Here is a 24,014-nt window from a genome sequence, read left to right on the forward strand (position 1 = left end):
TCTAATGTGAATCTGATCGCGTTGTGGTCGCTGTTGCCTAGTGGTCCTCCCACTTCTACCCCTCTTGCAGGCCCCCCTAATCCGTTTAGGATGAGGTCAAGAGTAGCACTCCCAAGCGTTGGTTCCATGACTAGTTGCTCCATGAAGCAGTCCCTCACAGCTTCTACAAATCCTGTTTCCCTAGTGCAGTTGGAGTGACCCGTACTCCAGTTTATCCCCGGGTAGTTGAATTCCCCCATCACTGTTACACTTCCAGTCCTGCATTCCTGTCTCAGTTCAGCTTCCAAGTCGTGTCCGACTCCTTCTGGCGTACCAGGTGGGCGATAGTACAGCCCCAGCTTTATGCCTGCACCCTTGTTTCCCGGCAATTTGACCCATAGCGATTCCAGCCCCTCTGCTGGAATATAAAAGACAGAGGTAGAGATAGAGATGGAATTGAATATTCCAACAAGATGGCGGCCAGTTAGGTCATCTTCTGTGCTGTCTCCTTTGTCCTGCTTTTGTTTTTGTTTTATTTTGCCTTTGTTGATTTTTCTTTTAAATTTCTTTTTTGTTGGTTTTTTGTTCTGTCTCTGCTGTTTTCATTTGGGACTTCCAGTCTCGTTGGTGCTTCTTATGAGCTCACCTACTGATTTCCAGTTTGACAGTTGCTCTGATCTGGCAGCTGAGGGAGCCGTTGCCTGATGCCTGAATGGTTCTATGGTGGCGGTTAAGAGTTGAAGAATTGGGTCCTGTTTCTTTTCGTGGTGGATGGGAGAGTTCTGGCTTTCGTCTCCTTGTGTTTATGTCCAGCCACTAGCGGAGAGGAGTGTGGGAGCACTGCTTCGCCCCCTCCCGAACCAGCATAGGACCAGCTCCGTTGAATTCAAGCTGCAACAACGGCGTGCTGAGGGCAGATGAAGGCAGGAGCCAGCCCACGCTGCCACAGAGGGACTACATCGGACCGGCATGCAGGTCGGTCGAGCCAGGTTGACCTCCTCCCCATTACCAGCAGGGAGAGGAGATTAAATCTTTTCTCCCTGTTAGATCGTGGGAGAGGCGGAGCGGTGCTCACACGCCACTCCTGAGCTGACACTCTTCAATATTAATATGAAGATCTACATGCGGTGGAACTGTGATCAGGTGCCCTGCTGGAGAGGGGCTCCTGATAGTGCTGCTGGTCTCGGTGAACTTGTCTCTCTGCACTCCCGAAATGCTGCAGTTTACCCCCACCATGTTGACAAAAAGCACTGAACTTTTTTATTCACATTCCAGGATGGCATCATTTGGGGGGCAGACTCAGCAAAATGAAAACCATGAATGTCGAACATGCAAATATGGAAGAAGCGAAGAATGTTAGGAATTATCAGGAAAGGAATGGAAAACAAAGATGAAAATGTTAGAATGCCCTTGTATCGCTCTGTGTACAATTCTGGTTGCCATATCTCAAAAAAGATATAGCGAAATTAGAAAAAAGTACAGAGAAGGCCAACAAAAATGATAAAAGGGATGGGATGACTGCCCTTTGAGGAAAGGCTAAAGCGGCTAGGGCTCTTCAGCCTGGAGAAGAGACGGCTCAGGGGTGCTATGATAAGAGGTCTATAAAATACTGAGTGGAGAGGAAAGGGTAGATGTGAATCACTTGTTTACTCTTTCTAAAAATACTAGAACTAGGGGGCATGTGATAAAGCTACTGAGTAGTAGATTTAAAGCAAATTAGAGAAAATATTTCTTCACACAAGGTGCAATTAATTCTGGAATTTGTTGTTGAAGAACATTCAGTTGGTTAGCATTTTATAGAACAGTGTTCTGGGCTGATTTTTCCGGTGCCATTTACTGAGTCCAGGCCTTTGTATCTTTCATCCGGAAAAGAAATCTGACCAGGGACAATGCAGACCAGGACAAGAACCTAGGAATTATTTTTGTTATAACATTTTATTTCTATCTCACAATACCTTGCAGTTCAATGCAAAAGAAATTGTATAACTCGTATAATTAATAAAGCGACAATCCTAAATGAATATTTAAATTCTATACATCTAAAAATGTCTTAAACAAGTAGGTTGTAAGCAGTTTTCTAAACTGGAGATAAGATGTAGAATTTAATTAAAAAAGCCATGAATTTCTGAGTCCTGGTGCCTGGTAAGAAAGCAATCTACCCTGAAATTTCTTAAACATGCATCCTCTGGCCGGGGGAAAGAGAAAGAATGCCAGATTTTGCAAAGAGCGAAGAAGACAATTGTTAAATACAAAGGGATCCAGTATATAGATTTATCTCGCTGTTACTACTTTATAAATTATCTCCTGTTCTCCTTTTTCTATCAAACAGTAAGGGGCTCCTAATCGAAACGGAAATACGTCTAAAAACCAGCCTAAATCGGCACTTAGATGATCAGTGAGACAAGTCGTCCAAGTGCCGATAATTGAACCGGGTTTTAGACGTTTCTAAAAACGACTTAGGCCTTCACAGTGCTGCAGTACGCCCAGAGCTAAAAGGGGTGTTTTAGGAGGAGTGATGAGGGTGGGATTTGGGTGGGCCGTGGGCCGTCCTAGACTTAGACCTGGTTTTAGATGGCCTAAGTCACAACATCCAAGTTCCGTCTAGGCAGTGTTGTTAAACTTTAGGTTATACATGCAGTACGACTAAGTCACAAGAAGATATATAAAGGAATCAGATAACCACTACAGGGACAAAGTACAGACCCCTACACACTCCCCCAGTGATCACTGACACCCCCCCAACCGCCATAAAATTTGTAATAAAAATGTCACATATCTGCCTCCAGAACATCAGCACCTGGCAGTCTGGCATAAGAAAGCCTAGTAGAGTTGCACAGAGATGGCTTAAGTGGTCTGGGGGTGGGTGGATGGGTGGGCTAATAAACCATGGAGAGGAGGACCCAGGCCCATAAGCCACTGTAACCACTGCATGCATGGTGAAACATGTACTGCCATATAAGTGGCACCTGGAGCCATAAGGGTGGTATACAGGTGGGTCTAGTAGGTTCTAGTGGATGTTTTAGGGGGCTCACCATGACTTATAAGGTTTTTATGGTGAGATGTGTATATGGCACCCTTTCTGTGATGTTCACATCAGTGACCTGTAAGGTACCCCACTACTCTGGTGCAATCACTTTGCTGACCCCGCCCATGTCCAAAAAGTCTTTTTCTAGGCGTTTTTGACTTGGACAAATTTTTGGTCAAAAATGGGGTATAAAGATAGACAATTTAGTAGTCTGGATGATCCGATGGCTGGATGTAGTTGCACGATTTTTGGAAAAAAAATTTTGGACGTATTTTTCAAAAATGGACTTTTTTCATATCCAACTTTGGGCGACTAGTGACTTAGGCCCATTATGGACCTAGACATATCTTTTGATTATGCCCCTCCACATGTATTACTTTGGTAACACATGTGGAATTGTCATACCAATAAAGTTATATGAATTTGTATGTATGTTGTGGATGAAATGTTGGATGTGTTGCAATGGGTATGTGTTGTATGAAACATAGTAACTGTCGGCAGATAAAGACCTGCAGCGTACATTCAGTCTACCCAACAAGGTAGCCAGCGTTCAATCTGGCACTTTATACAGGTTCCACATATTCATGATTAAACACTGGTATACTTAATCTTTCTCTCTCCCTGCCAATTTTGGAACACAGACTGTACATAGAAGTCTGGCAATCATTGGTCATACTGTTTTGGGTGTATTGTGGTGGGTGTATTATAGTGGATGTGTGTTTGTAGTTGGGTGTGGCGAGTATGGGTGTAAGTCTGTGTACTGTTGGTGGGAGTCATGAAGAGAGTTGTAGTGGTCACACTCATGAACAAATATGCTTATGGATAGACAGATAGACAATATTGAGTGGAGGAGAAGCTTAGTGGTTAGTGCAGTAACCTGAGAATCTGGGGAACTGGATTTCATTCCTATTGCAGCTCCTTGTGACTCTGGCTAAGCAGCTCCTGATTGGTGTAACCATGACTTTAATACCAAGAAGAGGCGGTCGGAAAATACTAAGCATGATCCCACACCCGATTTTCAGCACCCGCCAGCTCCACAGCTGCCCTCCCTTTGATCTGCTACTAAACCGTAATTGCGGTTTTTCAAAATTTGTGGGTGTTCCTGGAACGGATCCCCTATGAATTTTGGAGGAGTACTGTATTTCTATCAAAAAGACTAACGAGAGTACAATGGCAGGGGGATACCAGAAACTGGAAAGAAACAGACATAGGAGTACCACAGGGATCTACCATGTTACCCTTGCTGTTCAACATCTTCCTCCAACCTCTGAGAAAATTCATCAGAAAACTGGGGTGGAAATGCTACATTTACGCAGATAATGTACAATTGATCATCCCACTGAAGAAACAGGATGAGAATACAAAACAGACGATCAAGATAGGACTAGAGAAAATATTTGGATGGTTTCAAGCAAATGGACTAGCAGCTAAGAAGAAATGACAAAACACTACCTCATAAATAAACGGGGATGAAACAGTGCCTGTTTCCAACTAACACTAAATGGCAATACCATAGAATCTTCCAAAAATGGAGTGAGAAACCTAGGAGTACGGCTATACCCAAGCCTAGACATTCCAACACAGATCCAATGCATTGTCAAAAACCGCTTATGGCAAACTGTACTGGGTTAGAGCACAGGTGTCAAACTCAAGGCCCGCCTGTCTGTTTTATGCGGTCTGAAGCCCCCGGTGTTATCTTATGGCTGGCTTCCTCCTCCTCACAGCCGCAGTGTGCATGAAGTCGCGTGCAGCGTCTCCCACACCTCATCCAGAAGCATTCCCTCTGATGTTGCAACATCAGAAAGAAAGCTTCTTGCTCAGGCGCAGAACGCGTGAAGAGCCGCTGCACGCAGCTTCATGCACGCTGTAGCTGTGAGGAGGAGGGAGAAACATAGAGGGAAATATAATATAATATAGTTACTACAGCTAATTAGGATGCATGTAAATACATTTAGTTGAAATGGTTAACCTAGTAGGACAGTGTACATATAGTAAATTAAGTCAGAATGGCTAAGTGTAATCCTGAACATTGCTAGAATTACATAGGATGTGTGTAAACTTAATATAAATATACAATAGTGTAACAATGCAAATGCATAGGATAGTGTGTAAATACTGTATACTCAATCAAAAAGACTAATTGCAAATGATATGTAAATGCATCACATCATGATGCCTAAATACACCAAAACCAAAAGTGAGTGCAATACTGAAAACCATCACAGAAACACTCTAACTCTGCATAACAACACCTTTGCAGAAGCTCGTGTTTATTGTTTTATTATTCATTGTACGCTGGGGGAGTCAATTCAGAGCTGTTTTTATGAGCTTCTGTAAAGGTGTTTCAATACAGAGTTTGCGTTTCCTGGGATAGTTTCAATACAGACATTATTAAACCACTAGTGTTTAAGCCCATTACATGAACAGGTGCTAGAATATATGCCTGTCTGTCTTTATTTATGTCTCTCTCCCTGCTCCTGTCTCTTTCTTCCTTTCTTTCTGTCTCTCTCCCTCCTGCTATTTTTCTCTCTCTCTCCCTGGCACCTTGTCTATCTGTCTTTCTTTGTGTCTGTCTCTCTGGTCCCCTGTCTGTCTTTATTTCTGTCTGACCTCCTTTGTCGGTCTGTATTTCTTTCTGTCTCTCTCCCTGCCCCTATGTCTGTCTGTCTTTCTGTCTCTCTCCCTCCCGCTGTGACTGTCTCTCTCCCTGCCCCTGTGTCTTTCTTCCTTTCTTTCTGTCTCCCTCCCTCCCACTGTCTATCTGTCATTATTTCCCTCCTTTTCCCTATGCAGCAGCATGTTCACCCCATTTCCCTGTGCAGCAGCAACAGCATTTCCCTCCTTCCCCCCCCACTTTTCTTTGCAGAAGCAGCAGCGGTATTTCCCTTCCCCTCCATGTCCCTGTGAAGTAGTAGCAGCATTTTCCCCCACACCCCCATTCTCTTCTTCCCCACCCACTTTCCTTTGCAGAAGCAGTATTTCCCTTCCCCTCCAGGTCCCTGTGAAGCAGTAGCAGCATCTTACCCCACCCCCATTCCCTTCTCTTACCGGCAGCTGTCCTGCTCCGTTCGGCCCCTCACTTGTTAACGATCTGGCCTGCTCCATTCGGCCCCTCCCCCTTCCCGCAGTGTAGCCTGCGTCCTGTTCTTTTTCGGCCCCCCCTTCCCTTCCCGCGGGCTGGCCTGCTGCAGCCGAAGGTTTTTTTGTTAAGTTTGAAAGTGCCTGCAGCGGCTCCTCTCACGATCCCCGCCAGCGTCGGAAGCCTTCTCCGACGCTGATGCAGGCTCGTGAGAGGAGCCGACACTGCAGCTTGAGAGGTGAGGAGCAGGGAGTCCAGCGCTGCCGGCCAGTTTAACGGAGTGAGGGACCCTTGTATGCGCGCATGCGCACTCTGCCGACCACGGAACTACAGATCAGGCACCACGGTGGTAGAGTGCGCATGCGCGCTTAGCGTTTTATTATATTAGATAATCAATACATTATATACTGTACATGTAATGGAACACACCTTTGCAGAAGCTCATGTAAACCACTCTGAATTGACTTACCCAGTCATTAGAAGCAGTATAGAAGCTTTCAATAAATAAACATTTACAAACTTAATGCTACAGATTACACCACCTTCTCTGACTGATATAACATGGTATCGTAAAAATAGTTGTTACCTTTTCTATAATCATGTCATAGAGAAGTGTCACCACACGGATACAGAGAACCTCTGTTCCTTTTTCTCGGAAGAAGCTTCTTAGTATTTGAAGGCCTCCATGTTTGAGGAATTGTTGCTGAGCATAGGGAAAATGTCGCAGCATTGAAGACAAAGCGAAGAGGGCCTGTGTAATAGAGCAGATAGTTTCCTTAATCAAGCCACCACAGCAACTGCTAGAAATGAAACTTCAGAATACAGATTACCTATTTAGCAATCAGTAAAAAAAGATTAAAAAATATTTGCATATGAATTTGCTTGACTTCTCTGAAGGTGTGAATAAACATGTGGATAAAAGTGAGCAGGGCTATATAGAATTGAGAATTGTTTCCTTTGATTTAAATTTAAACTCCAACTGTTAAATGGGTTGGGATTATGTTTTTTGTTACCAAAATTTCTGTAAAGCATTATTGCTTGTATCATTAAAAATTAAATAATCAAAACAAAACAAAGACTAGGGGACATGTGAGGAAGTTACAGGGAAATACTTTTAAAACCAATAGGAGGAAATTTTTTTTCACTCAGAGAATAGTTAAGCTCTGGAACGCATTGCCAGAGGTTGTAGTAAGAGCGGATAACGTAGCTGGTTTTAAGAAATGTTTGGGCAATCTTAAGTTGCGGGCTGAATTTTTTATTAAGATACTTAGGAGTCCTTTTATTAAGATACGCTAACCAATTTAGCATGCGCTAAACACGCTCCTTAATAAAAGGACCCCTTAGTCTTAGTAGAAGTATAGGGTTACAATCTCTCCAACCCCACGCCGGCTCTGTGAGGTAAACAAAATAAATAAAAAATAATTTTCCTCTTTTTTTAGGTCCTAGTTCACACTTGCTGTCTAACACCAGCTCTGGCAGGATACACATTTCAAATCTGACATATTGTAATCACAAAACAAAAAATAAAATTATTTTTTCAACCTTTTTTTGTCTGGTCATTATTCAAATCATGTTGGTCCCAGGCTCTGGTTGTCTTCTGATAACTCGCTTGCCAGGGTTTCCTGCCCATTTGTCATTTTCTTCTTTCTCCGTGCTAACCATTCATCTTCCATCTCTGTCCTCCCCTTCCCTCCCCCGGAAGTCTGACATCTTTCCTTTTTTTCGTCTCCATCCCTACAACTGCAGCAATGGACCCCACCATCCCCAGATCCACCATCTCTCCTTTTCTCAACTGCCTTTTCATCCAGCATTTCTTCCTCCTTCCCCACCACCCTAGGGTCCACCATCTCTCCCTTTCTCTTCCCAACAACCCTCCTATACAGTTCCCTTGTGCCCAACTGCTTTCCCTTTCTGTTCCTTCGCTCCCTCCATCCTATTGTCCACCCCCTCTCCTCTGTTTCACTGATCACCTGTCTGGGGTTATGTTTCAGTGTTACTATATGATCAATTTTTCTTGTTACCATATGGCTAGGATGGAAAATATCCTTTGATGAAATGTTAATTAGCCTCATTTCTGAACTCTTACATTACTTAGTCACCAGAAAAAAGCTCAGATTCTCAGCTTTCCATTTGAAAAAAAAAATAATCTGTCAAATATTACATAACAATACCATAAAAGTCAGTCCAGTTGGTATTTAGCTGACAGTGGACAGCGTTCTTTTGTCTTCTGCTGGCACAGACTTTCCCGTGTTTTAAAAGCCAGCTAGTGTATGTCTGGTTAAGTCAGTATCCAGACTTAACTCATAAAGGACCCCTTTCACAAAGTCAGGGTAGTGATTCCTGTCCATCAAATGAAACAAACCCATTTGCTGCTTCAAGAATTGCTACTGCTTCTTTGTAAAGAGGCCTAAAGATAGGATAGCTATTTATATGGTCCTATTTATGCATGAAACATGGCTGGATACCTCTGAATACTCCTGAAATGTCTCCATTGTAGCTGGATTCCACTTCAATGTTAATCAGTCATTTTGAGCCCTGTTGAAAATGACCAGATAGCTGCAAATGCAGTTGTTCCCAGCCAATCAACTTGCTTTGAATATCACCCAGAAACTCTGTAACTCGGAAGAAATATTTAACAGAAGAATATTCCAATACACTTGCCCGCAGACTGGCAGCTACTGTACCACTAAGTGTCCTATTCACCAATTTTAAGCAGAGAATTCTTAAAGATCTTCCTGGGACTATGTGGACAACACCAGAGTGAAGTGAGAGTGACCCACCTAAGTCTACAGTTTAATAAAACTTGATCTACCCTTCCATCAAAAAGGTCTAGGCAGTTTACAATACACAATAACAGAAATAGAAAAGAATGCCATAATGCAAAGGAAAGCCAAAATCAATGCCAAAAATGGCTATATGGAAAAAAAATTATTATTTTTTTGTTCCTGGGTAATAAGTGTTCTTTCTTGATTGCCTATGTCACAAAAGAATATAAAATGGCTATCATTCCCCTCAAACTTTGCCTTTGTGACCAGGACATTAATATTTTGAAATATACCTTTTTAGCAGAACATTCCAGATTGATTCCAAGCTAAGTAAATTTAGGGGTCCTTTTGATGTCTAGGCTCAAGCAGTGGAATTTGTTGGATGAAAATGTGCAAGTCAGATCAGAGGAAGTGTCACCATTTTCTACCTTCTTCACCTATCTACATAAGAACTGCCATCTCCGGATCAGACCTTTGGTCTATCGAGTCTGGTGATCCACACATGCGGTGGCCCAGCCAGGTGTAACATCTAGCGTATTTTTAGTCACCCATATCCCTCTATGCCAGCGGTCTCAAACAGGCGGGCCACATGCGGGTCTCCAGGTGATATTTTGTGGCCCGCAGTCTGGACGCGATCAAAACAGCATTTCTCTTCCCCCTTCCCTTCCTTTTGGAGCAGCAGCGTGTCTGGCTGGCTCAGTTGATCGTTCCGTTCAAAGCCGCGGGTTGGCGGCTCCTCGCACTATCCACTCCTGCATCGGAAGCCTCTCTGACGTCACAACATCAGAGAGGCTCCAGACGCAGGCACGGATCTCGCGAGGAGCCGCCACCCGCAGCTTTGAACGGAAAGATCAACTGAGCCAGCCAGACACGCTGCTGCTCCACAAGGAAGAGAACGGAAGGGGAGGGGAAAGAGAAATGCTTCTGCTGCATAGGAAAAGGGGACCCTAGGGAAATGCTGCTGCTGCTGTACAGGGAAAGGGAGAGAGAGGGAAAGGGGAAGAGAAATGCTTCTGCTGCACAGGAAAGGGGGAAGGGAAATGCTGCTTCTGTTGCTGCTGCACCCAATTGGGGAAAGAGAGGGAAGGAAGGAGAAGGAAGACAAGGGAGAGGAGAGGAACAAGAGAAACCAAGTTCATGACAAGAAGGCCCTGGAAACATAGTTGAAAGCACAGAGAAATAAAGTCACCAGACAACAAAGGTAGGGAAAATGATTTTATTTTCAATATAGTGATTGAAATGTGTCAGTTTTGAGAAAGAAAAGATATTAAACTTTAAATGTGAGGGCTGCAGAAAAAAAAAAGCACTTGGAGGGCCGCAGAAAAAATAATTAATGTCTTATTAAAGAAATGACAATTTTGTATAAGGTAAAACTCTTTATAGTTTATATATCTTTCCTTTTAACTGTCAAAGGAAAGTTTTATAAACTATAAAGAGTTTTACCTCATGCAAAATTGTAATTTCTTTAATAAGGCATTAACTATTTTTTCTGCGGCCCTGCAAGTACCTACAAATCCAAAATGTGGCCCTACAAAAGGTTTGAGTTTGAGACCACTGCTCTATGCCTCTCATAAGGAGATGTGCATCTAGTTTGCTTTTAAATCCTAGATTCCGCAATAATCTCCTCAGGGAGGGCATTCCAGATGTCCACCACTCGATGCTTGAAGCAGAACTTCCCGATATTTGTCCTGGACTTGTCCCCCTTCAGCTTCAGTACATGTCCTCTTGTTCGTGTCACATTGGACAATGTAAATAAGGGATATAAAGTAGAGCTAGTCTGCCAAGAAAAGAAGCGAGGGGGAGGATTAGCAATCCTAGCCAAAAACAACCTCAACATAAAAGTCCTAGACAAACACACTACCCCCGATCTGGATCTTCTAGCCTGCCAACTATCTGGCGATTCACTCAAAGAGACCTGTTATATAGCCCCAGGAAAATGGAGCACAACAAAACATTCACTTGAAAACTTCATCTTCCAAAATTCTCTAACATCAACCTACAACCTGCTACTAGGAGATATAAATCTCCACCTTGAAGACCATTCCTCCAATCAAGTTGAAAGCCTACTCGCCTACCTCAAAGCTCTAACCTACCAAATACTCAACTCCCAAACCACACATGAAAAAGGCCACCAACTAGATATTGCTGCATACATGACCCAACATCCTCACTCACCTGAAATCCACATCTCAAACGGATCCTGGAACCCCTCCCTCTGGTCAGATCATTATAAATACACCTTCAACATCAACTAGGCTCAATGCAACTATAAACATAAACCCCACAAATCCCCCATCAAAACCCGTCCAAAAATCGAACCAACCACATTCTGGGACAAAGCAGACCCCGTAATTGAATCCATAGACCCCAAAGAATTAATTCCACAATGGCAAATATTAAGCGAATCTATCCTAAATGAGCTAGCACCAATAAAAACAAAACACAAAATCTACAGACAATCTGACAAATGGTTCGACACCGAACTTCTCTAACTCAAAAGGCACTGCAGACAACTGCAAAGAAACTGGAAAAAAATAATCAAGATCAATCCAAAATAGCATGGAGATGTCTAATCAAACAATACAAAACCAAACTCAAGGAGAAAAGAAAAGATTACTACTCCAATCTGGTAGGCTTGGAGTCTATATACTCAAAAAAACTATTCAACCTAGTAAAAAACCTCACCGACACCAAACCTTACCTAGCAGTCCAAGGAAAGCACCCACCAACAGCCACTCAACTCGCAGACTGCTTCAAAAACAAGATTACAACGATCAGGACTATCTTCAATAACACACGCCCTCACCTCAACGAGATAATAACAAACCCCCCAATAGGAGAAGCCATTGCAACAGACAGGATCTGGACCGAATTTCCAGTAGTACACTGGACAGACATGAATCGACTCTACAAAAAATACAGCCAAACCTCATGCGACCTGAACAACTGTCCCACTTATCTGATAACCAATGCCTCCCCCAAATTCAGAGCCAGCCTCATGCAATGGATCCAAATTACACTCACGGAAGGTCAATTCCTGCAGCACCTAGGAGAAATCATAATCACTCCAATTGCGAAAGATCACAAAGGCCCAATAGATAACCCCGCTAACTACAGACCCATTGCTTCAATACCAATATATGTCAAACTAATAGAAGGACTAGTCGCACAATACCTCACTAATTACCTGAAAGACCACAATCTTCTCCACCCATCTCAATCGGGATTCAGATACAACCACAGCACGGAGACTCTACTAGTAACCCTACTAGACACAGCCCGACAGCATCTCAGCAAAGGAAGAAGGATGCTGATAATCCAACTTGATCTATCTGCAGCATTCAATCTGGTCGACCACACCATTCTACTACAGATACTAGAAGCCATAGGGATTTCAGGCAAGGTACATAACTGGTTCCAAGGATTCCTTAAATCCAGAACATATAGAGTAAAGTCAAACGATCTTAAATCAGAATCCTGGTCCAACCCCTGTGGAGTCCCACAAGGCTCAACACTCTCACCTACTCTCTTCAACCTCTTTTTATCCTCCCTTGGTTCTATCCTAGATAGCCTAAATGTAACTTCATTTAGCTACGCTGACCACATCACCATACTTCTACCCTTCGATTCTCCTGACCCCACTTCTACAGAAAAATTGGAAAAAACTCTACAAGCAGTGGAAAAATGGATGACAGACCACAAATTGAAGCTGAACACAGACAAAACAAAATTTCTACTTCTCGAAAAGGACAAAAAAACCCTCCATCACAGAACTAGAAATAAACACCTCCAAATACTCTATACAACCCACCCTCAAACTCCTAGGAGTAACAATAGATAGATGCTGCACAATGCAAGTCCAAATCAACAAGACCACCCAAAAAGCATTTCTAACCATGCGCAATCTACAAAAAATCAGAAAATTCTTCGACAAAGTGCAATATAGGCTCATAATCCCAATCCCTAGTCCTCGGTCTATTGGACTACTGGAACATCCTCTACCTTCCATGCCCTGCTGCCATGATAAAACAACTACAGACAATCCAAAACACTGCACTCAGATTGATCTACTCGCTAAAAAAATCTGACCACATTACCACTGTCTACCTAGACTCACACTGGTTACCAATTCAAGCACGTATTCAATTCAAACTATACTGTCTATTATTCAAAGCAATAAATGGCACAGCCCCCAATTACCTAAACAACCGCCTGAACCAAAACCTCACCACTAAACAAAGAAGAACTAAGACTCCATTTACCTACCCCCCCCACTCAAAGGCACCCAGCGCAAGATGTTTGACAGTCTACTAGTGATGCATGCAGCGAAACTGGACCATACCATCTCCAACCTGCTGATAACAACAAACGACTTCAAATCTTTTCGTAAAGAAATCAAAACCCAACTATTCAAAAAATTTATCCAGATGTCCTAACTCTAACCCTGGAGTCCCGTCTGTGTAATTCCCTCAACTGTAATTCACCAATCTTCTTGTAATTCTCCTGGAAATGTCCAGATGTCTCTTTTGTAATCCGCCCAGAACTGCAAGGTACGGGCGGAATAGAAGTCAGTAATGTAATATATTTTTATTGCAGCTTAGTATGGACAATAGCCGACAGTCACTGCTATTTGTAGAGCCTGGAGCGGTCATTGTTGTCCACATACAGCAGCAGTGAACATTTGGAATATATTTACATGCTGCACTGGCATTTAAAAATAAAAATACTGACCGTAGTGTTTGAATACTGACCCATAAATAGTTTAGTAAAGAAAAGGTTTAAAAAGGGGAATGTGGTGAATTGCTTAGTTATTTTCTTGGATCAGAGACAAATGCATTTTATAAGGAGATCAGAACTAGTGCAGCCTGACAAGAGAAGGCTGGTGGGAGGACTGAAGTGTATAATAAGTTCTTAGGGTGGGTGGATAGAAGCAGCAAGAATTTGTTTGGTCGTGCACATGAAGAGATCATTAGAGGACAATCTTTTACACTGCTGAGAAGAAACAGACTATTTTTCTCAGAGTTTTAAATACATATCTGGGGTAACACCATCACTGAGTTCCATCTGCTAGGTCAGCAGGAGTTCTGGTGAATGTGTGTGCTTATTTTTGTACAGCTCAAATTTTCCATTTTTCTTTATAATCTCTTATTTAATTTTTTTTTTTCTTGCAAGTAATTCATTTACCACTAAGATGCAGATGTCTCCTTTGAAAGAGCTGAACACAATCTATTGCCCTGCATTTATTGAGGTTCTTGAGAATCTTATCAAAGTCTTAGCACTGGGTACTATATGTAGTTTTATTAAAGCTGTTCTAAACAAGCTTTGTTTACTCTGATTTTTGAAGATATTTACCATTTACTTTTCCATAGGGTCTATGGTGCCTCCTCTTTCTACAGCTCAGTAGTTCGGCAGTGGCGGCAAAAAGGGCGAACAGGATGCTAGGAATGATTAAGAAGGGGATCACAAACAGATTGGAGAAGGTTATCATGCCGCTGTACCGGGTCATGGTACGCTCTCTCCTGGAATACTGTGTCCAACACTGGTCGCCGTACATGAAGAAAGACACGGTACTACTCGAAAGGGTCCAGAGAAGAGTGACTAAAATGGTTAAGGGGCTGGAGGAGTTGCCATACAGCAAGAGATTAGAGAAACTGGGCCTTTTCTCCCTCAAACAGAGGAGATTGAGAGGGGACATGATCGAAACATTCAAGGTACTGAAGGGAATAGACTTAGTAGATAAAGACAGGTTGTTCACCCTCTCACGCTCTTCCGGAGGCTGTTATAGGGGGAAACACCCTCCAGGGATTCAAGACAAAGTTAGACAAGTTCCTTCTGAATCAGAACATATGCAGGTAGTGCTAGTCTCAGTTAGGGCACTGGTCTTTGACCTAGGGGCCGCTGCGGGAGCAGACTGCTGGGCACGATGGACCACTGGTCTGACCAAACAGTGGCAATTCTTATGTTCTTAACTAGTATGTCACATCTTTTCTCTCTCTCATCTTCAGTGCCTCCAACCACAATGCAGCATCTCCTCTCAAAATCATCCCCTTTCTCTCCTCCCCCCCTTCCCGCTCACACTCTTGCTGCCTTGGCTGTGGTATCTGCAGCAGCGGTAAAACAGGAAACTGTGTCTGTTCATCTCCCTTCTGCTGGCCCTGCCCATTCAACACTGGAAGTTTATGTCAGAAGGGGTGGAGCAGCATCACATGCAGAGAGATGGACCACTGAGGCCAGGGCCGGCTCAAAAGATTGTGGCACACTGGACCATAGTTTTCTTTTTGTGCCACCTGCCACCTCCCACCTGCACTGAACATAAGAACATAAGATTTGCCGCTGCTGGGTCAGACCAGTGGTCCATCGTGCCCAGAGGTCCGCTTATGTAGTGGCCCTTAGGTCAAAGACCAGTGCCCTATTTGAGTCTAGCCTTATTTGCGTATGTTCTGATCCAGTAGGAACTTATCCAACCTTGTGCTTTCCCCTGTAACAGCCTCCGGAAGAGCGTTCCAGATTTCTACCACTCACTGGGTGAAGAAGAACTTCCTTTTGTTTCTACAGAATCTTTTCCCTTTTAACTTTAGCGAGTGCCCTCTCGTTCTCTTTACCTTGAAGAGGGCGAACAATCTCTCTTTCTCTAAGTCAGTTCCCGTCAATATCTTGAATGTTTCGTTCATGTCCCCTCTCAGTCTTCTCAAGGGAGAAGAGGCCCAGTTTCTCTAGCCTCTCATTGTACAACAACTACTCCAGTCCCTTAACCATTTTTGTCGCTCTTCTCTGGACCCTTTCGAGTAGTACTATGTCCTTTTTCATGTATGGCGACCAGTGTTGAATGAAGTATTCCAGGTGGGGGCGTACCATGGCCTGGTATAATGGCATGATAACCTTTTCAGATCTGATACTAAGTCAAATACAATTAATAATTTAAGAATGTGTTTCTCAATCCAGGACATACTTTGGCATTATGGTTTTCAAGTCATCCATTGTGAATAAACATGAGAGGTTTGCCTAATGCATGCAAACCTCTCCTGTATTTAGTGTGGATATCCAATAAACTAGATAGGCTAGTTTTAAATTTTTTTCTTACTGATTCTATCTCTTTCTCTTACCCAGGTCCTCCCATTTTGCTTCTCTAATTTCCCAATATTTCATTCCCTCCTCCTCCAGCCTCTCCCACATCGTTCCACAATTCCTAGCATCTTTTCCCGCCATTCTCTTTTACCCCTCTCCCCCTTCCCTCATGCAACATCTCTCCCTCTCTTGTCTCTCCCTATGCCCACCAATTCTCCCTCCCATTGTCCAGCCTTCCCTTAGCACCCCTGATCCCACCCCCCAGTTTTCCTGCTGCTTCTATAAAATAATTCATTTCGTCCTACCTGAGGGAGGTAAAGTTTACTTTTTCCTGTTGATTTGGCAGATTATAGACATATGGGTTCTTTCATTATCCAGGATGGGTATCATCTCAGATTCATCAGCTATTATCTAACAATGATCAATCCTCCTTTTAAGTACCTCAATATGTTGGAGGAGGAAGTCTACCCACTTCTCCAAGCAAGACCACAAAACCTGTCTCACTTCAGTAACAGAATCAAAATTTCTACATCATACTATCTCATTCCAAAAAACACAAAACAGATTGGATGTTGATCCTGGATTAGGAGAAGACATACACATATTCCAATACATCCCTTATACATGAAATAGCTCAATATGAAGTACTTCTCATTTGCCCAAACGAGGCTATTTAGTATTTCAGTATCTGGACAACTGGCTCCTAGTGGCTCAAATTGACCAGCTTTATTTCTTCTGGGGGGGAAAAAACCCACATCTTCTACAGTTTCTGGGATTCCTTATTAATTTTTACAACTCCACTCTTCATCCGACCAACATCATTCATTTCCTTTCCAGGAGTTGTTTGGACACGCTCCAGACATTCACGGCCTAAGTTCATGCCCTACACAGCTTACTTACAGATGCTAGGGTTCATGGCTACAACTTTTCTTTTAGCTTGCTTATAAATGTGATGTCCTCAGTGGGATCTTAAGTTCCAGTAAAATCAACATTTCCAAACTCTTTCCTCCATACTACATCCACCTTTCTGGCTTGTTCTCCTATTACAGTGGTGGATATACAAACTCAGCTTAACAGTGCAAGGAAACCAGCCATAGTTGTAAAAGAGGAAAACATCAGAAGGACAATGATCATGGAGGTGTCAGTCCCAAGCAACTACTCTGTGAATTGTGTAGAGGGAGAAAGATCCTCAAAAGTACCAAGAAATGAGTGCCACAGGCCTGTACTTGCTACGTCTTATGAATTCCAGAAGGAAGTGCTTTTTGGCATGATGCAACTGTTGTGACGAGTACAACCATCACATCTGAGACTGAGATCATATTCCACACACCCTGGCATAGGAGTGCACTCTTGTTGTGGTATGTGCAACACTAACACATTTAGGAGACATTACTCCCTGTGGGCATTCTCTTTGCACCATGGCAACAACAGTTAGTCTTTAATACAAATACTTCCACTCAAGGGTGGCTAGCTTATTTCATCAATCTTTACTCAGGGAATGTGATCAAGAAATGACACAACTTTTCATATCAATCATTTAGAACTCAGGCCAATATTCTATGCCTTACTAATGTTCATTTACCACCTTTATGGTTCTTCTATCTTAATTCATATGGACAATCAAGTAGCAATGTTTTACATAAGCAAGAAATGGGGTTCAGGCTCTTTTCACCTCTGCCAACTGCATCCAGATGCCAACTGCATAGAACCATAGAATTTGTCAGCTGGCAAACTTAATAGGGTTCTTTATCCTCACAAATGATCCATTGATGCAGATGTTGTAAGTTTCATTTTTCTAGGCTGGGGAATGCTTTACTCTAATCTTTTTGCTAGGAAAAAGTAAGAAAAGCTTCTTCTTTGCTGTTCCATTCTTCCTTCCGCCTATATCTTTCACTAGATGAATTAGCAATTCCATGGAATTGGCTATTTCTTTATGCTTCTTTCCAATTCCATTCATACCAAGAGTACTATACAAGTTCCAATAAAGCCTTCAGCACAACATAAGAACATAAGAAAAGCCTTACTTGGTCAGACCAATGGTCCATCAAGCCCAGTAGCCCGTTCTCACGGTGGCCAAAACCCAAGGAGTAGCAATATTTCATGCTATCGATCCAAGGCAAGCAGTGGCTTCTTCCATGTCTTTCTCATTTACAGACTATGGACTTTTCCTCCAGGAAATTGTCCAAACCTTTCTTAAAACCAGCTACGCTATCTGCTCTTAATCCATCCTCTGGCCAAGTGTTCCAGAGCTTAACTATTTTCTGAGTGAAGTTTTTTTTTCCTCCTATTGGTTTTAAAAGAATTTCCCTATAACTTCATCAAGTGTCCCCTAGTCTTTGGAATTTTTGACTGTGAAAAATTGATTTGAAGGAGGCAAGATGGCCACGGTGCAGTGAGGATGCTTGCAACATGTTCTGGAGAAACTTTTTTCATTCCCATTTATCAGGGTTATCCTACAACAAAATGCCTAAAAGAAGGGAAGAGGGCTGCCACAACCTGGCAACTTGAGCTCACCTTGCGAAGTAAGGAGACGATTCTGGGCTTCTTTACGTCTTTCCCTTGGGGCAAGCTGGCTGCACTGAGTCAGAGGGAAATCTTGGTGTGAGGTTTCACTTAGCCCTGCAGGACCAGTGCCTCCCCAACAGCCACAAGAAAGGGAAACTATGGCACCTCAGAAGGGGCAGGAAGCAGTTTCCCTAGCTGAGCTGGAGGGCTTACCGGCATCCCAAAACTCCCAGGCAGAGATATCAATTATGGAGAAGGCAGCGATGGCTCCAGCAGTTGGAGGACAGATTCCAGTGGTTCCCCTGTAGGTAAGGCCAGCGGAGTTCACTTTGGAGTCTATCTGGACGGCTTTAGACTTACTTTATAAATTGTGTGCAGGAACTCTACCACTGGTAAATGCACAGGTAAAAAGAATTGACTCTCTTCAGGAGGGAATAAAGTCTCAGGGGGAAAAAGTGGACCACTTGGACCAACGAGTTCAAAGGCTACAAAAGACTCAAACTACCTTAATGCAAGATAGACTATTGCTAGTAAGGAAAGATTAAAATTTGGAAAATTATACTAAAATGTTGAATTTGAGAATACTTAACTTTCCTAAAGTTCTAGCAATGTCTTCTAGAGACTCATTTAAATACCCAGAGACTGGTTTTCCACCCTTACATAGAATATATTACCTTCCTGTATCTAAGAAGGCTTCTCAACCTGAGGTATCATCACTTCATATTCTACACTTCTGGTAACATTTGTCTTTCAATAAGACAAAGAGGCACTTCTTAGGCTGTTTTTTAGGCTTAAAGAAGTGACCTTTATGGATTCTAAGATCTCCATGTTCCCAGATGTCTCAAAGTTAACTCAGACTAGAAGGAGAGGGTTCCTACAATTGAGACAATCCGTACTTTCTTTGGGGGCTAAATTTCAGTTTAGATATCCTTGAAAATGATCAACATTCATATATTTTTTTCGACCTCTCTCAGCTACGCTTTTTTCTAGAGGGAAAAGGAGTAACACCTTCCAGTGCCTCCACAGTGACGTAGGTCCTTAAGAATAATGTATAAGATGTAACACTACACTAAAGATTCTTTTCTTTATCCTTGTTAAAATATCAGATTCCATGATAATGTGAATTGTCTCTCCCAGATTGTGGGCTTTATTTGAGAGATTGGTAATCTCATACTGAATTTTATTTGGTTTTGTTTCTTCTTAATTTGTATGTAAAATCTCTCTTTTTCCTTATATACTGGTCTATGTAGATCTATAAAAGTATGTATAAATAAATAAATAAAAATTGATCCATTTGTACCCATTCTACTCCACTCAGCATTTTGTAGACTTCAATTATATCTCCTCTCAGCCATCTCTTTTCCAAGCTGAAGAGCCCTAACCATTTTAGTCTTTCCTCATACAAGAGGAGTTCCAACCCCTTTACCATCTTGGTCGCGCTTCTTTGAACGTTTTCTAGTACCACTATATCTTTCTTGAGATAAGGAGACAAGAACTGAACGCAATACTCTAGGTGAGGTGCTTGCTTTGCTCACAGTCTTCTCTGAACCTCTAGAAATAGCATTTCTAAAGGATAAGAATTAATTTAATAGCTATCATAACTAGATTTTTTAAAAGTTGGGCTTTATAAGTGCCCAATTCCTCTTCTATACCCATAGTACCAAGAATGATTACTCTGTAAGATAAAGGTACTGATAATGAGAGCAACTCAGAGATGGATAGCCAGAAGTCATCCACATAAGGGCACATAAGGGCATGTAGTCAGCCACATAAGGGCATGCAAAAAGCATATGTTACATGGTTCCAACTGCTAAACTACAAACCAACAAATATTCATCTGTTTGTTGTCAATTTTAGAAGGTTTCAATGGCGTCCACAAGGCTTTATGGGTATAGAACAAGATAGATGAGGAGGTGTAATGATAAATGGGGACAGTCTTGATACAGCCAGTACGGTGAAACATGTCAGCAGAAGTCCCCAGCCGACAGAATCTCAGCTAAAAAAGATAAGTGTTTCAGCTTGAAATCTTAAGTTAAATTATCTAAATTATTTAAATAAAGAAAGAGTTAAAAACTTAAACGTAAGGAAAGATATGACAAAGGATTGATGATAATTTTAGCAGATCTTCATAAATGTATTAATGAAGAATTACTGCACCAACTTCCGAAGATCCTTAAATCATATAATGTTTGAAACCTTTGTGCAATTAAAGATTTAAATGTCATGAAATTTAGCTTAATAAATGAGAGATGAACATAGCAATTTTCGAACCTGGACAATATCTATCTTTTTGTTTCAAAAATAGCTGTTTTCTATCTGTTTTTGTGCTCAGTGAGTCTATCTTTTATAACACTAAAAAAAAAGTTCCAGGGAAAAACGCAGAAAAATAAGCCATTAGGTTGCCTGGGGGCTAGGATTCTTAGTAGACTGGCCACACAGACATCCCAGTAGAGCAGTAGGGCAACCTAGTGGGGCACTGCAGTGGACTTCATATTTAAGGTCCCAGGTACATATCTCACGATAGCCCCGTTATATTGTATGCATGCATTTTTCAGGAATAGCAAAAAAAAAACAAAAAAAGGTATTGTACCCACAATAGCCCTTAAGCTTGCAGGTGTTACCTATGTGTAGGAATGAGAGGGCACAGGATAAAGTTAAGAGGCGTAATCTAAGGAAATACTTTTTTACAGAAAGGATGGTGGATGCATGGAACAGTCTCCAGGAAGAGGTAGTGGAGACAGAGACTGTATCTGAATTCAAGAAAGCCTGGAATAGGTATGTGGGATCTCTTAGAGAGAAAGAGAGAGGAAGAGATAATGGCTACTGTGCATGGGCAGACTGGATAGGCCATTTGGCCTTTATCTGCCATCATGTTTCTACATTGTGATTTTTGGAGGGCTCAAAATTTCCATCACAAGCATGCCAAACTCCCCTTCTTTACAGTCCACTGCACTGACCAATAGGCTACTCCAGTGATCTACTTGCTGCTCTAAGAGAAATGGCCATTATATCTTCAGCTGGTATGTACTGTCACTTTCACCTGGAGGGAGTCATGCCTTTATCCCTCCAGTGGTCATCTTGAGCACCTTTTTGGCACTTAATCATTATTGAAACAGGTCCAGCCTAAAACATACTATTTTGTGACCTGGATGTTTTTACAATGTTCCATTATCACAGAAAAACATCTAAATCATAAGCCAGCTATTGTACTGCCAAAACACATATCCAAGAGGTTCTCCTGCATAGAAAAGCATTTTGAAAATGAATTTCAAAAATAGCAATTTGATCATTTTGGCAAAAAACTGTCCATCTGGAACTTTGTGCCACTTTTAGATTTTTGTTTTGAAAATGAGCCCTTTAATCTTTAGATTTTATACACCCACAGAGCTAAAGCTAGCATACCTTTTTTTTCACAGGCAATGGCTGCTCTGTTCCCAGAATCAATAGCAATTTTTGAAGTGCGCCTCCTTCAATTGCTTCAACCTGAACTTTAGGATTACTGAAAGAAAGCAAATACAAGTAGAAAAAAACCCCAGCAGTTATTCTTTATTCTCTACATTCACAGTTCACCAGAATTCATAAGCTATGAGGTACCTATATTACCAGAGTTCTCCCTAGCGTCTTTTAGCCGGGTGCTCCGCCAGGCTAATTTAGGTGAGCACCCGGCTGTCATCTCGGCATTGTATCTCTGCCCGGACTGATGAAGTGACATCAAAAGTCATCAGCTATTTTTTTGCATGTGGGTCTTATTTTCGGGAAAACATGGTATGTCTTAAAAACCAGATTGCCAGGGATGCAAAGCATTTGAACATGAATTTGAAGTTGGTTCAATACCAATCTCAAGTATTGTAGTTTTGAAAGAAATGGAAGATTTTATACTGGCCAGTAGTTATTTGGATCTGCATTACTTTATTTCAAAGGTGGCTTAAATGCTAGTGTCAAACCTTATAAAAGAAAGTCATATTGAGCATTAGAAAATACAGTAATTAATAATAATTAATTAATAAAAATTGTGCACACTTCATTTCCCCACCACCAAATTTCCCTGCCCGGCTACTTTTTCAGGCCACCATCGATATTCGAATATAAAGTGTAGGTATCTTGTTGGCCAGCTACTCTCCCTTCCACTTCATTCTCCCTCTTCTTTTGACGCCCACTCCATCTGCCTTTCAGCAGCACTATTGGCAGTTGTAAAAGCTAGTGTGTGGTATAGACCCATGCACTAGTTGTCACAGCCGGTCACATCCCGCTTGCCCGTGTCATGCCCACCTCTCGTCCACTCTGGCATTAGGCAGCTAATATAGGAAGGTTAGTGCCTGCCTAATGCTGAGCCTCTAAAAAATTTTTTTGCCCTCCCCCCCAAAAAAATTCTACTTCATATAGAAAAACAATTAATATAGGGCTCCTTTTACAAAGGTGCGCTAAAATGCCCCCGCGTGCTAGCCGCTACCGCCTCCTTTTAAGCAGGCGGTAATTTTTCAGCTAGCGCATGCTAATCTTGTACGCGCACTAAAAACGTTAGCGCACCTTAGTAATAATGGGGCTGTGTAGATTTTCAGGAGCCACACTAACTAACTGTGCTTATTTTTATATGCTCTGTATGAAGGTACAGAAAGTTTAATTAATAAATACGTTTGTAAAGCTCATCTTTTCACAGTTATTTCTGGAAGATGTATCACAAGCAGAAAGTCACACAGGGTCCCATTTCTAAGCCCATCACTAGTTTTTTTCAAGGCAGCTTTCTCTGATCTGTTTTGCAACACAAACATGAGTTCTGTATTGTTAAAAGCTGCAAATTTCAGTTTTCCCATCAAGCAAATGACAGTGATCAAGATCTTACAATTTAAAAAGTAATATATGTGACAATCATCAGTAATGGACTGCAAACAAACCTGCCAAAAATGGAACACTAAGTAAATTCTTGCAAGAAGAAATATTTTTATGATGTTACTTTAGTCCTTTTCATTGACAGCTGGTCTGTCTAATAGAGTTTCCTTATTTCTAAATGATTAGAAAATTGACAGTCAGGATTACATTACATTACATTGATGTCTTCTATCCCGCCAATACCTTTCAGTTCTAAGCAGTTTACAACAAGAAATTAGCCTGGACATTCCCAGGGAGATTACAAGGTTGATAGCTTTAGTATACGTCGGGATCTGGGAAGGGTCGATACGATTTGGTTAGATCATTTGACAAATTTCTTGAATAGTATGGTTTTCAGTTCTTTCCTGAAAGTTTTGTAGTTGGGCGTGATGGTCTATTTTTGCTGCTCTGGTGGCTAGTAGATCGTCATATATATTTTTTGCTTTGCATGCTTTTGATTGGGGGATGGGTAAAGTGTGCTTGAGTTCTCCTTGGTCTGGATGTGTTTTTCCTGATTAGGCAGTCGTTCAGATAGCTTGGTCCATTTCCATTTAGGGCTTTGAATAGGGTGCAGTAGAATTTGTGTTGTATGCGTGCTTGTACTGGGAAGCTGAGGTCATGTGATCGTATTTTTTCAGCGAGTATATTAGTCTTAGGGCTGTATTTTGGACGGTTTGTAATTGTTTTAGCATGTTGGCGGGACATGACAGGTAAAGTATGTTACAGTAGT

General features: G+C 41.9%; 1 protein-coding gene across 5 annotated transcripts in view; it reads right to left on the bottom strand.

The window, feature by feature from the left end:
• Window positions 1–24,014, bottom strand: part of SIL1 (SIL1 nucleotide exchange factor) — a 179,685-nt gene that overhangs the window by 15,969 nt on the left and 139,702 nt on the right. For all 5 annotated transcript variants that reach the window (XM_033927650.1, XM_033927648.1, XM_033927647.1 and 2 more), the window contains 2 exons: window positions 21,821–21,917; window positions 6,670–6,834 (listed from right to left, as the gene is read on the bottom strand). In XM_033927650.1, coding sequence (XP_033783541.1) covers window positions 6,670–6,834; window positions 21,821–21,917 — 262 coding nt within the window. The remainder of the gene's footprint in view (window positions 1–6,669; window positions 6,835–21,820; window positions 21,918–24,014) is intronic.

Source organism: Geotrypetes seraphini, chromosome 18 (assembly GCF_902459505.1).
Source record: "Geotrypetes seraphini chromosome 18, aGeoSer1.1, whole genome shotgun sequence".
NCBI lineage: Eukaryota > Metazoa > Chordata > Amphibia > Gymnophiona > Dermophiidae > Geotrypetes > Geotrypetes seraphini.